A 14,911-nucleotide genomic window follows, 5' to 3' on the forward strand; every position below is an offset into this window, starting at 1 on the left:
GTGATCGGAAAGTCATGCTAGGTTCTTTCCTACTGATGCATAACCACCAGCAACAAAGTTTCTTCATGTCAGATTCTGTCTTTAGCTAATAACTACACCTGTCCAGCCCCTTTGTGCTTAAGCTTATGGCAACCTAGTAGTTCTCAATGGTATTTGATACGTTAGACTTAGGGGAAAATTTAGCTCTGCAGTTGGAACCTGGTTAACAATTCAGTTGATGCACAAGAAAAGCACACTCTTTTTTAGATTTGTTAGGGCTTACAGATTCTTCACAGTAGAACACTCTAAAGTTTGTTCAATGGGCAACTGGGTACCTGATTTGACAGCAATATCCATCTGTGTTAATGATTAGAATGTGAATAATGCAATGAAAAGTTGAACATTTAAAGTGTGAACTGGTCTAATTTGCACGTGAATATACCACAAGTGTACATGCAAATGGCCAGTTAGATATCTAACTAGTAGGGCTGTCAAGCGATTAAAAAAATGAATTGCGATTAATCGCAGTTTTAATCACACTGCTAAACAATAATATTTAAATATTTGGATGTTTTCTACATTTTCAAATATATCGATTTCAATTACAACACAATACCAAGTTACAGCTCACTTTATATTATTTTTTATTACAAATATTCGCACTGTGAAAAGATGAGAGTATTTCAATTCACCTCATACAAGTACTGTAGTGCAAGCTCTTTATCGTGAAAGTGTAACTTACAAATGTAGATTTTTTTTTTAACATAACTGCACTCAAAAATAAAACAATGTAAAACTTTAGAGCAATGTTTCTCAAACTTTTTATGCTGGTGACCCCAGTTGGACTTAAAAAAAATCATGACCCAACTCACTAGAAAAAAAATTGTGATCCTGTACATTCAGCCCTTTGAGGCACAAGCCTTCGGCCCCCCTCGGGGTGCGGGCCTTTGGCCCCGCTGACTCTGAAGTCCAATTAACGGATTAAAAAAAATTACGCCTTAATCATGCTATGAATTAATCCTTAATTGACAGGCCTAATGCAAAGTGAAAGGTCATGGGGACTTATCAGTTGGAAGTGACGGAGGAGTGTTTCAGTTGATGACTATGAGCTGACAATGTGATGCAAGCTGTGAAAAAGGCTAATTCAGTCCTAGCATGCATCAGGCGAAGTATTTCCAATAGAACCAGGGAAGTGTTATTACCATTGTACCAGGCTCTGGTGAGACCTCATCTGGAATATTGGGTGTAATTCTGGTCTCCCATGTTTAACAAAGATGACTTCAAAGTGGAACAGGTTCAGAGAAGAGATGCTAGGATGATCAGAGGAATGGAGAAACTACCTTACAAGAGGAGACTTAAGGACTTTGGCTGGGTTAGCCTAACCAAATGAAGGCTGAGGGGCGATATGATTACTCTGTATAAATACATCAGAGAGATAAACATCAGGGAGAGAGATGTGCTATTTAAGTTAAGGGCCAGTGGTTGTACAAGAACAAATGGATATAAACTAGCCATCAACAAGTTTATGCTTGAAGTTAGATGAAAGTATCTAACCGTCAGAGAAGTGAAGTTCTGGAACAGCCCTCCAAGGGGAGTAGTGGGGGCAAAAAAACTTACTTATTTCAAGACTGAGCTTGATAAGAAGGGCTATCAAGAGATTTAAAAAAATTAGTTTAAATTAATTACAGTTTTGATTGCACGGGATAAAAAGATGGTTATATGTAGCTATTGCAGGGCTAAGTTCCAATACCATCGAAGTATTTCAAGTCTGCAGTACCACCTACACACTAAACATGCTTTCGCCTCCAGATCTTGTGCTACAGATAACATAGCAACAGCAAATGAATCCCATCAGCCATAACAGAGTACACTTACAGAGTTTGTTTGATCCAGGGGCTTGTAGCGATCCTGAAAGTAGAACAGCTTAACCAATGCAATTGCAAAGTGGATAGCTATGAACTGCAGACCACTCAACATTGTAAACAACAGAGAGCTGAGAGATGTTATTCAAATTGAATCTTCCAATCAGTCATACACCTTGCCCTCCCAAGGAGCCATTCCATCATGAATATGTGACCTGTATTACAACGAGAAGACCACAAAGTTGGAGCTTCTGAAAAATGCCCTACCTGTTGCTTTGACTGGTGATCACTGGACATTCTTGAGCAATCACAGCTATCTTGGAGTCACGGCACACCTGATTGATACTGAATGGACACTGCAATCATTTGCTTTAACTGTAATGCATACTGAAGAGAGACATTATGCTGAAACATGTGTAGAGCGTTTCTTGGATATTGTGAAATAATGGAATATTCAAGAACAGGTAACAACAATCAGTACTAACAGTGCAATGAAAACTGTGATTAATTTTTTTAATTGCAATAAATTTGTTTTGAGTTAATCGCTGAGTTAACTGCAATTAATCGACAGCCCTATTAACTGGACCTTGAAACTCAAGCCCAGCAATCCTATTAGTAGATATTTTTAAAAGAATTTCTTAGAATAGAAAATGATTTTCCATTCTATTAAAAATCAGATTTTGTAGAAAGAGATGTAAAAAACAAGAATGTCTGGCATTAATATGAAAATTGTACAGTTACAAAAGATTTAGATCAATGTAAGTCTGCCCCCTCACCACCTTTTTTTTTTTTTTTTGCCTTTGAAAATATGAAAAGCTAAAGACAGAATGAAATCTGTACAAGTTGTTCAGTCCAGTCATCGATGATACTCCCAATTTATACCATTATTGTAAATTAACAGCTGTTAAAGTATAGTGTGTATAGAGTATTTGTCTCTTAATAGTTTTTTTTAAAACAATTTTAGTTAAACCAGTCCAAGGACTGAGTCTAGGAAAAGGCCTAATGTGTGATTATTACAAAAGTTTACCTTTTATTTTCAACCTTGCACTTTCCTTTTAAAATATAATTCGTTATGTTTGCACTTATCCAGACACCCTCATATAGTGTGCCTAATGTCAGATTCAAAACCAACCGTCAGACACATCTCCGAGGCAGTGGAACTGCATCGTATATCAATGTGTTCTTGCATGTGTCATTTTGTAGTCCATCCCAATCGCATTAACAATAGGTACAGTTGGACGCCAGGGAGAACTTCGGTGAATTCCAGTCTGCATTCTGGCTTTCCTTTGGAGTTGTGCTACATGCTCATGAGTCTTGTCCTGCTGGTTTTAGAGTGAGATCAACTGGCCACTTTTGTCATGTGAATGTCTCAGCGGCTCTTAATATAAGTGGTCATAGGCTGTTGCTTGATGAATGTTCCAGATGTGTCTTAAACTGCCCTTCCATGTGAATAATCCATGCCTAGATGTCAGTCAGTGGTGACTAAAAGCACTGTGATCGCTGAGGGAATCTGATATGTGCATTCTGCAAATATGTATCTTCCTTTCCCATGTTAACAGAGTGTACATCTGAAGTCTCTTAATATTGCATAGAGTACCATGAATGAGCTGATGTACAGATGTACTTCTCTTACCTTGTGGATTCTAGAAGTTGAACCTGTGCCTTGGAGGATATTGCTAGAAGGAAACATCAGAGCTGCTTCATCCTCAGCCCTGGGAAAACAGAAATCTTACTGCTGGGTAGAAGCTTGTGTCTCTGCTTGTTGATAGAAGTTGTGTGTGTTTGGACGTAGTGAATTGAGTTCATAAACCTGGCATAACTTTCAACTCAGCATTTTCTGTGTCAGGCAGTGTTGGGCTTTTTTCAGTTGTACAGTTTTGCATCATGTATGCTCTAATTTTATTTTGTGACAATCATCTCAATAGTAAAACATGCCATCATGACATGCACCTTAATTGTAATTCGTTCACAGGAAGGGTAGGGTAGCTTCACTATATACAACTTGTTCAGAATGCAATAACATGTTTTATTATACTCCTGAGGGAATTCTGGACCAAAATATTAAAAGTTCTGTGCACAATATTTTAAAATTCTGCAAAATTCTTCAATTTTTATTTGTTAATAAATAATTGCAGAGGCTCCAGCATGGCAGTGGGGAGCACAGGCCACCGGCTGCACAAAGGTGGGAGATCACCCTGCAACCTCCCTACCACCCACCCCGGAGACACTGACTCAGTGGTGAGGCTGCATCTGACCTTGACACAGTACGAGGCCTGGGCCTGCCCCAGAAACACCCTGGGGCCCTGGCCCTCTGCACCAGGCGCACCAGGTGTGGGACACGCAGGCTCAACCAGGCAGGATCCAAGTGTGGAGGGGCTCATTGTGGGGTGATCCAGGTGTGGTGTGAGAGGATTCTGTGTGGGGCAGTCAGGGTTCAGCCAGCTCAGTGGGGGATCTAGGTGTGGGGGGATCTGGATGCACAGAGGCTCGTTTGTGGGGGAGCGGGGTTCCAAGTGCAAGGGCAATGGGACTCTGCAGTGGCTTCCGGGCGAAAGTGTTTGGTGCTCAGCGGAGGGATATGGGTGTGGGGGGTCTCAGTATGGGGGTCTGGATGCTGGGGGAGTGGGGCTTGGTGGGGTGGAGATCTGGGTGCAGCTAATTGGGGGTCAGTGGTGTGGGGGTCTGGATGTGGGGGCTCAGGGTGATGCAGGGGGGTGGGGCAAGTCAGGGTGGGAGTTTGAGTGCAGGGAGCTTAGTAGGGGGATGGTCTGGGTGCAGGGGGCTCCAGATGCAGGGATTGAGGTTCAATGGGGTGGGGTTTGGGTATGGAGGGATAGGGGGGTTCTGGGTATGCGGGGTGAGGCTTGGTGGGAGTGTCTGGGTATGGGACATCCGGATGCACGGGGGTTGGGCGGATTGGAGAGCAGCTCCCCGCACAGTGATCCCTCCCCCCACAGCTGAGGAGCAATGGGGGCAGGAAGCAGGGGAGGATGCTGAGCTTCCTGCAGCTGGGGGAGGTTTCTGGGGGTGGGTCTGATACAGCCCCAGCTACTCCTTGCAAGGGAAGAGGAAGTCCCGTCCTCTCCTACCTCCAGCCCAGCTGGGACTAGCAGCTGATTCCAGCTCAGGGTAGGAGCCACTGGCTGGGGTGTCCCCAGCCCTGCAGTGATTTACTTCTGCTTTGGGTGCCTGAAATGATGTACCTATGCAACTAGGGAGTGGTGCGTGACTACTCTTGCAGCTTCTCTTTGCTTCCCTGTCAGAAACTCATTTTTCTGCGGGGAAGCAAAGAAATCTGCGGGGGACATGAATTCTGCGCACGTGCTGTGATGCAGAATTCCCCCAGGAGTAATATTACAAGTTTCCTGCACTTTTGCAATGGCTGCCTAATAATGTTTGGATTGATTTTTCTTTATTTAAATTGGTATTTTGGAGCTTTAAGAACCGAAATAGCGTAGGCCTGGCTATGTTGTAGATCTTTGTCTGGATGTATATCTGACTATGAAACTACTGTCCTTTTAGGAATATCAGTAATCTCATCTCAGGTCAGCAGGCAGTTGTGGTCTGCTGCTGGATTGCCTCACCTCCCCACCCTCCCCAACATCTGTTTCACTTACCTCCCTCCCCATTTCTAAAAATAATTAGGAATTTTTAAAATTATTTCAAAGATGGGATTTTTGTTTGTTTTTCATTATGACCTCTTTTGCCCTCATCTACTACTCATGGGTTTTGGTCAACATTTTTGTATTACACCACGCCAGTTTGCATTGAGCTCTTTTTGAGATTTCAGAGGGTTTGTTTTATGTATATATTGCATTGTAATGGTTTTCAATTTACACCAGGCCAGTATGTCGTCATGAAGGTGTTTTATTTATAAATGTCCCAATCTGGCAGAGTGCAAGTGTGTAATTGTACTTACTTGAGAAGTCCTGTTGACTTCAGTGGGACTATTCACACATGCAGTTTTATACAAATGTTTTTGCTGGGAAGGTCCAAGTTATTACTATGTTTTAAAGAATGAAAACAACAGGTTACTGCTGTTGTAGATTCTGTCTTTAAAGTTTAAAAGACTTAGGGTGAGATTCTTTGTTGTGCCTCTAAGAGGTGTAATTCGAACACGCCTCCTGGGTCTGCCATATAGGTGCAGCACTGCTGCGTCTTTACAATACTGCATGCTTCAGCCCAACCTCACCCAACACACCCCTCCTGCCCCCAGCCCCACTCCATAGGCATGCCCCTATGCCATAACTTGCAAGGAGGTCTTCTGAAAAGAGTCTGGAGAGGGGCTGAGGATTTATTCACTCTTGACCTTTGAGATTTTCAAAGACCTTCAGGGGATTTAGCCACACACCCTCCATTAACAAAGTTAGATTTTCTGGTTGAGATGAAAACTTATTTCAAATGCAGATTTACAAGGAAATATAGCAAAGTCAGTATGGTTTCTCTTTTAAAATAACAGGTGGTATAGAAAAGAATCATCAGGGCAATAAAACAGTTTAATAGAGATTTGCATTTTTCTGTTGTAGGTTATCGCATCAAATCTGTACTTTCTGCAAATACTTTGTCACCCTACTAAAACGTTTTTAGTACAGGTTGAAAAATGCTATTTTTGTTTCTTCATACCTCTATTAATATTCTATCAGCAGGTGTTTGTGAAGTGCAAATAGAATATGACAGGCTGAAATACAAAATTACTTTTTTTCATGGGAACAAGATAAACACAGCTATCTGAGGCCAGAGCAGTGAGAGCCGCATGGTGGCAACAATAAAAAGCAATTACAACATTAGGAAGCTTGTCAGTGCAATAAGAATGACAATGAAGCTCTCGATGTTCTGACTTCATCATCATTATACACTCTGGCCCACAAAAGACCAATGACATGGGAATAGTTTATATTTCTCATAACTGGTATACACGCGTGCGTTTGTGTGTGTGTGTACAGTGTTTATTAATGTGAACATTTTCTTTTTTATAAAATGTGATTTAAATTTTACTTCAGTATTCTACACCCCAGTGTCACAAGATATTTTCTATGCTGTCTGTTTCAGTTTTAATGTACACATATGGTTATCTATGATGAATATATATATTGTGTGTGTAGATTATACATAGATTAGATATGGTATTTGTGAAATAGCTTTATAGTTGTAACATTTTCTGGTTTTAGCTGTCTTTCTCCCCATGCCATCCCCACCCCTCCAAAGGCCCGATATCACTGTGTCCTTATTTCCAGCAGAGAGACTTGGATGCAGCTCTGTCTAGAGATAAATGCTTCATTCCTTCAACTGGGTAAAGGGAGTCACTGGAGACAAATACAAGACATTCCTCTTTCCCAAGTAAACACCACCCTCTGCCCCTGCGGCCTTGGGGTGCTAAAAACTGACACTCAGACCCAAACTCCGATGCTGCTAGATCATTAGTCTAGCCTCTTAAAATTATTTTTATCTCATTGCTCCACAATAGCCTGACATATCACAATTAGCCTGACCTACCTCAGGCAGTTCCCCAGCTTATTAGTTATTGATAAGCACAAGACAAATAATTTTTGCATCAGTCAAAATTATGATGGACAATGCCAGTTCAGAAATTTCTTTCACCACATATGCAGAGCTCTGCTGTGCCTATGTTTCAAGTCACTCCTTCCTTGCAAAATTATGATTTTTCTCATTGTACAACAGCATGAGTTCATTTTAAAACAGTATTTGACCCTTTTTTATTATATAGGATTTACGGCTGTTTAGGACCAGATTCTGCTCTCAGATCCTTTTCTCATGATCGTTATTGAGAGATGTGAATCTACTGTTAGATCCTCAGTGCCTGCTGAAGGACTGTTCCCACTGATTTAACTGATTGCCATCATTTACTGAAAAGTAGTTTGAGCTTTTCTATATCACTAAGCAGGGGTCTATTTTTCTCCTGTTGGCTTATTTGTTCTCAGAACATATGACTGCAGTGGTTTGATAGTTAATGTCTTTCATTGGGCTCACGTTCTTCAACATGATTTGCCCTGTGTTTAGAGATTACAGCATTTTGTTACCATCTGTGAAGCAAAGGCAACATTATAATGAAGCAGCTGGTCATCAAGAACGAACAAATTTCCACTAACAGAAGTGCTCCCCATAATACACATTTATTGGGTGTAAACTGAAATCATGCTAAAATTAATACATTCCTGGTTAGAGGAAGACCATGATAATAAACTGGTAAATGAGTGGGTATTGTCTATAATTTCATAGTTGACATTTTGGGTAAATATACAACAGCTCCAAAGCTTTATCAACTTTATTTAACTAAACATGTAGTTCTAAACAAATGCTTAGGAAGCATTTTATTTACAAACCTTTTTGAAAAATGCTAGTAATTTGTTGCAGCCTAATTAACTATCATTTCTAGAACAGTTTGCTTCGTGAAAGACACATGCCTTCAAAGCAGCACGGTATCTGTTCAGAGCCACCTGTTTCACAATTTACACTAATTATCTTAGAGATACGTCATTTTGGAATGATAATAAAAATGTTCATGGTAAAATGGTGCTGGAGGAGATGTGTTTTGAAATTGTTGTGAAATCATTTTTTTCCCTTATAGTTTACGGTTTTTATATATTTTTTTAACTGTGTACTTTGTATAATGATTTTAATAATGTAATTTGGTAATTTATATGAGTAAAAAGCACCATCTTTTATTTATTTATATATAAATGATGTTATTTGTAAACTTCTCAGATGTATAAAGAATAGCTTGTTTTCTGGAAAAAAAATTCAAATCTTTTTATTTTTTCTTGCTACTCCCACTCCTGTGTGATTGATTTCATTTGTGCCCTGAAACTGCAATTTCAACATTTGATCTCACTTTCACTGCTTCTCTCTATTGGCTTTGCTGGAGTTACTCTTGATTTATACTGCTGTAAATAAGTTCAGAATTAGCCCTAAAGGCTTGACTGCAATTTGTTTATATACACACATAAAACTCTCATTCACCTCACTGCGGTGAATCCATACGAGTCTTACAAATTCAAAGAGACAGATATTTTACTATGCCTTGATCTCTGGACAGCATCACCACTGACAACACCGGGGAATTCCACCACTGACAAAAATGAAAAAAATGAGTCAGATTTTTTTTTTTTTTTTAATTCCAGAGTCTACAGAAAAACATTGTTAAAGAAGTAAAGGATATAAGTCAATAGCTGTGTGTTCATGAGAAAAACAATTTAAAGCAAATACTTGGTTCATAAAAGTGTGTCATGCATTATAGAGATGAAACAATAATCTCTTGAAAGTCCTCTGGTGTTGTTTGCATGTTACTCATTTTGTAATTTTTTTTTTGTAATAGGTTCCCGTAAAGAGTCTGCTCCCCAAGTGTTGCTTCCAGAGGAAGAGAAAATTATTGTAGAAGAAACAAAAAGCAATGGTCAGACTGTGATCGAAGAAAAGTAAGAAAACGTCTAAATTTAAAACAGTAAATTTCACACTTGCACAAAAGTAATTTGTGTGATATACTTGGCTATGAAGTTTATTCTGTTTATTCTGTAGCAGTAGGTTTAACAGCAATAGTGATATAGTGGAGGTTTTTTTGCTGGTTATTCATGGCGTACACTACAGCTGAAAATTGATCAGTTTTGTTGCTGAATGATATAGTCTTTCCTTTAGTGTCGACTTGCAGGCTTCTTTCTAACTGTATATTTATTATTTATTTTACAGTGTATATAACTTAATTTACTAGGCATGCATGGTGTTTCAGACACAAATAAAATGACATCAATTATGCTAGATGTTACAAATAGGATGAGAGGTCCTTTTTCTAAGGAGTTTACCTGGCTGGTTTCTGTCTTAATAAGAATGTATAACATTACGCAAAGGGTTGGGGAAGTATTAGGAGCTAGCTGGCTCTTTTGCTTCATGATTTTTCATGTGTTGAATTTTATTGCATGGTACTTAATGCCTTTTAATAATATATAAATCTGTTAATCCATTTACACTTTATGAAACGATTGTAATAGATCTTAATCTTCTATTTTAGAAGCCTTGTTGACACAGTATATGCATTAAAGGATGAAGTACAGGAATTAAGACAGGTTGGTAAATAATGCATACTGTGTTTTATCAACACTTATGGATGGCGGGGGAGTGTGCAGATTGCACGTTGTAGTTGCAGCAAATAATTATTAAAGTTAGTAGGGTTAAGTTTTTTTTCAGTAGCAGGGTTAGGACTAGATTCAGAATCTTCAGCTTTTAGTCCAAAAAAGGAGATCTCTATCCCAGTTGAATTTTAAAAAAATGTAGTTTAGAAACTGAGGGAAGATAATACAAAACAAAAACATAAACCCAGGAGAAAGGAGTTAGATATATTATCTCCGTGAGTTGACTGAGTGAAACGTGCCCTGTTTTCAAACTGCAGCAATTTGTGACATATTGGGCAGCAATTTAAAATACTATAAAAGTTTACCAACTGAAAAATAGAAAAAAACCAAAGATACTGCTACTCAGACTATAATAACTTCAGTGATTTAAATATGTCTGATTCTATTTAGGCCTTTATCCCTCCTGCCCCCCCAGTACTTGAGCACTTCCTTTTGATCAATTCTTATCTTCTCATTTCAGGAGATGAAGAGCCACTTTACTTTACTTTCCCTCACTTATTGTCATGTGACCGCTATTCAAAAATTATTCATGCCACAAGTTAGCTCAGATATTGTTTTATCACATAGGTGAGACATCTTGCAGAATTCCCCTTGAGAAACTAGCATGGAACTTGCAACTAGAGCTGTCTAAATAACTGATTTTTGTTTGTTTGTTTGCTGGCCATTCAAAAAAATGAAAAGAAAATTAAAATTAGCTTTGAGTCAACCCAAAACCTAAAATTTTTCAAAATTTTCAGTGATCCAAACAGTTGAAAAAATTTCAGGTTAAACAAAATACTTAATTTGACCTGAAACAAAATGTTTGGTTTCTTTATTGAGCTTTAAACCTTTTAAAAATAAAATTGAAGTAAATTTCTAAACAAAAAACCATTTAGAATAAAAATGTTTAATTTAGTAAATGTCAAAAGGAAATTTTATTTATTTTTTCCCCAGAATTTTTGTGGAAGGTTTCTACCCCCAAAATTTGGCAAATTGAACACGAATTCGCAAAATGTTTTGGTCGATCTGAATCTGCAATTTTTTTGGCCAAAAAAAAATTTAAAACAGAAAGTTTCAGACATAAGATTTCACCCAGGTATACTTGCAGGTGCTTTCTTTCAGTGCGGGTCCACATTTTCAGTGCTTCACCTACAGGTAAGAAGGCCTATGGAAGCTTAATAAGAACAGGGAAAGGCTGGTACAGAATAAAGTCTGTTTAGACCCAGGGAGGCCCTGATCTGTGATTGGGGCCCCAACCTGCTACCACAGTCTGAGTACTAAATAATACCCACAGCTTAAGCAGACCACTCACTTGCTTTAGCCCTTTGCTGAAACAAGGCTTTTAATTGTGTACACATTCCTTATATAGCAGATAACCCAGGTTAGCACTGATCTTGATTGTATTACTGGAAAAAATATTCATGTAGATGTATTTATATCTGTTGTGTACCTGCCATGGTCCTTGGGCTGTTCCAATCCTCCTCTCTGTAACTTACGAGTCAGCCCACACTTTCAAGGTTACAAGGTCTTTTATTGTTTGAGGTAACCATAGAATCTCTGGGTTCTTAAAAAATCTTGATTGGCTGTGCCTACCTAAAGGAAGATAGATGTATAAAAAAAGTATTGCAAGTATATGCTTATAATTTTCTGGTCATTCTCAAGAATCAAATACTGTCAATCTATCTTTGCTAGACTCTAATGGATAGAACTGTCTACGTCAGACCTGTGCACTTACTTAAAGCCATAGTTGCCCTTCTGCTACCACTTCCTAGGAGGTCCCGGTGCAATTTATCTGGTCTCCTAGTCAGACACATTTTCACTGGAGCTGTTAAAAATGTAACCAACACACAGAATCAGTTCTATTTGAGAAGTCCCAACTGTTGTTCTCTGCTGCTGCACATCTGCATTCCTTAACGTGCAGGTGGGTAAAAAGCCATTAAATTAGCCCCTTTTCCCTATATGTAAATTAGTTAAGTGATCTTCGCGTCCAGAGCTAGAGACTATTAGATGAAATCTCCCTTCTGGTGTACCACAAAACAGGTTTTTAACCTAGCAGATTCAATTATATACATATAAATATGAATCCATATTCTCTGTCTCTCTCAAAATTTTTGTTCCAGAACAAATGAAATAGTCACATACCATATGTCCCCATAAATATCACAATTGCTGTGTAAAATAAAATGTTGGGGGGGGGGGGTTGTGTTGATTTCAACATATAAAGAATGCCTATCCCAGGCTCTAGGTACCTTTGATGGACCATTAAAGATACAATTAAATTAAGACAAAAACATCAAACGTAAACTCTGCATCTTCACCTGATGTCACCCCTGTACCCCAGGCCTCTCCAAATAGATGGACTTTTAAGGTAGTCTAATGGTTAACAAATCTGGCCTATTTCTGAGTAATGGGGGAGTGAATTCCGAAGTCAAGGGGCCCACATGGAGAACACCCTGCTAATGTTTTCCTCTCTCACACACCATGGGAGTTCCCTTGAAGGCCCCTACTGTGGCAGTGTCACTTATGGAGAGGGGTGATCTCTAAGCTAGGCAAGTCCCAGGCAACATAGGGCTTTGTACTAGGTAGGAATCAAGAATTTAAACTTCATCTGGAAACTCACAGGCAGCCAATGTGGATTCCAGACCACTGGTTTCATGTACTCATGGTGAGGTACACCACTTAAGAAGTGGGTGCCACCCTCCTTACCACCTTCGGTTTCTAAGCTATTTCAGATCATGGCACCAAGTAGATCATACTACTTATAGTCCAATCTTGAAGTGACAAAAGATAGAAGTGTGGTCTGTGTCTGAGAGAAAAGATTTCACTCCCAACCTGATGCAGATGGGGAAAAAAAGCAGTTACTGCTCACTGCCACTATATAATCATCTGAAAGATGCTGAGAATATAGTGAGATGTCCAGATTGCAAATCTGAATGACAAACAGCAGACACGCACCCTCATTCTTGGGGGCTTTAATGTAATCCTTGTTGTATCCTCTGGTTGCTTCCCCCAGCCCCAACCAATATCAGTCTCCACTGGATTGAATAATGTAAGCATTAGTATTGTTCAGTTGGTAGCACCCTTACTTATGGCCCCAAAGGTTGTGGGTTGAAGTTTCAAACACAGGGCAAAATGTTGGGACTTGGACTCACAATCAAGTGGTGAAACTGCAATTAGAGGAGCTGTCTTTCAGCTAATACCTCAGTCCTCTTTGTTTGACTGGTGGTTGTCTAGCTGGAAGTGAAGTCACAGAGCATGTGTCAGAAAGAATAATAGTTAATATCAGTGTCCTGACCAATAAAGCAATTTAGATTTCCCAGTAAAGCAAATTAAAGCTTGTGTGAGCTCTACAGTAGTGTTTTAGGTTTGTGAAATTTATTTCAGTGTGTAGAGTTCAGTGTAAAGAAGTTTGAAATACCAGAAGGCATAAGTGGTTCTTACAAGTTTTTTCATTCTAATTTTTTTATTTCATTCTCTTTCTATTTTATTACAAATATATTCCTTAGTAGTTATTTATGTGCTTAAACTCTCACAAGGGACTTGAAAACTATTTTCCATTTGTGACTTGTTTCTCATAACAACTATGTATGAGAGAGAGAAGCATTTTAGTTTCCATTAGGCATTTCTGCTTCACTGTACCAAGTAATTGTGTAAGTAACTTTTGAATATTGAATAAGTATAACACAAAATAGCTGCATCAGGGAGCAAAATCTGTAACAGACTTTTATTTAAAAGAGCCCTCACTGCCCTTCAATTAGCAGCATGCATTTTGGTGAGGAAAGATCAGTTTGCTGTTGAAAAAAGTTACCATAAACTATTTGTCCTCTGTTTGACAGGATAACAAAAAGATGAAGAAATCTTTAGAAGAAGAGCAAAGAGCTCGCAAGGACCTGGAAAAGCTTGTTAGGAAAGTGTTAAAGAATATGAATGATCCTTCTTGGGATGAAACCAATTTATAACTAATTTACCATTGTTTGTTTCTTTCTATTGAAAGACCAGTTGTCAAATCACGCTGGGAAGCCTTCTGACTAGTCAGTGTTGCTTCAAGAGCACTACAAAGCAGGATTTAACTGGATCTAGTGATTTTTTTTTTTTTTGCTTCTAACGTATACAAACAAGTCAAACCTTTCAACTGAAGCAGTCTATAAGTGTGGAGACCATGGATCCTGAACTTTTACAAAACTTAATTTGTTTTCGTCTAAATTACCTCATTTTGCAGAATGTGCAGCAGCTGACTAAAAGTCCATGTTTTTCAGTGGCTTTTTAATTAAATATATATTTTTTTCTTGTAAATATCTGTAATTTTGAATGCCTACGTGATTGATGTATCAGGGCTGATACAATGTTATACTGTACTTTTTCCCCATTATTATAATTGTCACAAGTTTTAGAAATAACAGTACACTCTCACCTCAGAAAGATCAGAGTTCTTTGATGCTGTGTTTGGATCATTTGTAGGTTTGTTTCAAATTACCCTACTCATATCACATGCACAAATCTATAAAACCTATTTTTTCTTATTGACCAATGTATTTAAATCATTTAATTAACATTATTTATGTCTGTGCAAACATTTAAACACAGTTTTAAATGCTTTTTCAGTATTAAATCAAAAAAGATACAATAAATTGTGGATTGACACCATTTTTTGTTTCATTCTAATGGCCCCATGACATATTTATTTACACTTGTTTGGAGCACTAATATACAACACTATTTTGGCCAATTAAAGACTGATGTGCTTGCTTGCTTTTTTATGACTGATTCTTAGGTGTTTATGTACTACTTTTTCTATTGTTGTGCATGTACTTTAACTTACACTGGCTGATAATTTCAAAAAAAAAAATCCTAATCTCGATTTTGTGAATAAAAATACTATTTATTTTATGGTCACGATAAACAAACTAAATATCTAGTTATGAATAGGCCACTCAGGTTAGGCCAGCCTAA

General features: G+C 38.4%; 1 protein-coding gene across 3 annotated transcripts in view; it reads left to right on the plus strand.

Moving 5' to 3' along the window:
* The window catches only part of ARHGEF7 (Rho guanine nucleotide exchange factor 7), a 207,814-nt gene extending 193,748 nt beyond the window's left edge, over window positions 1-14,066 (plus strand). For all 3 annotated transcript variants that reach the window (XM_026647573.2, XM_026647565.2, XM_026647572.2), the window contains 3 exons: window positions 9,175-9,274; window positions 9,862-9,916; window positions 13,798-14,066. In XM_026647573.2, coding sequence (XP_026503358.1) covers window positions 9,175-9,274; window positions 9,862-9,916; window positions 13,798-13,920 — 278 coding nt within the window. In that variant the 3' untranslated portion in view covers window positions 13,921-14,066. The remainder of the gene's footprint in view (window positions 1-9,174; window positions 9,275-9,861; window positions 9,917-13,797) is intronic.
* The last annotated feature ends 845 nt before the right edge of the window (window positions 14,067-14,911 follow it).

The sequence above is a fragment of the Terrapene carolina genome, unplaced genomic scaffold (genome assembly GCF_002925995.2).
Source record: "Terrapene carolina triunguis isolate 2854851 unplaced genomic scaffold, T_m_triunguis-2.0 Scaffold21, whole genome shotgun sequence".
Taxonomy (NCBI): Eukaryota; Metazoa; Chordata; order Testudines; family Emydidae; genus Terrapene; species Terrapene triunguis.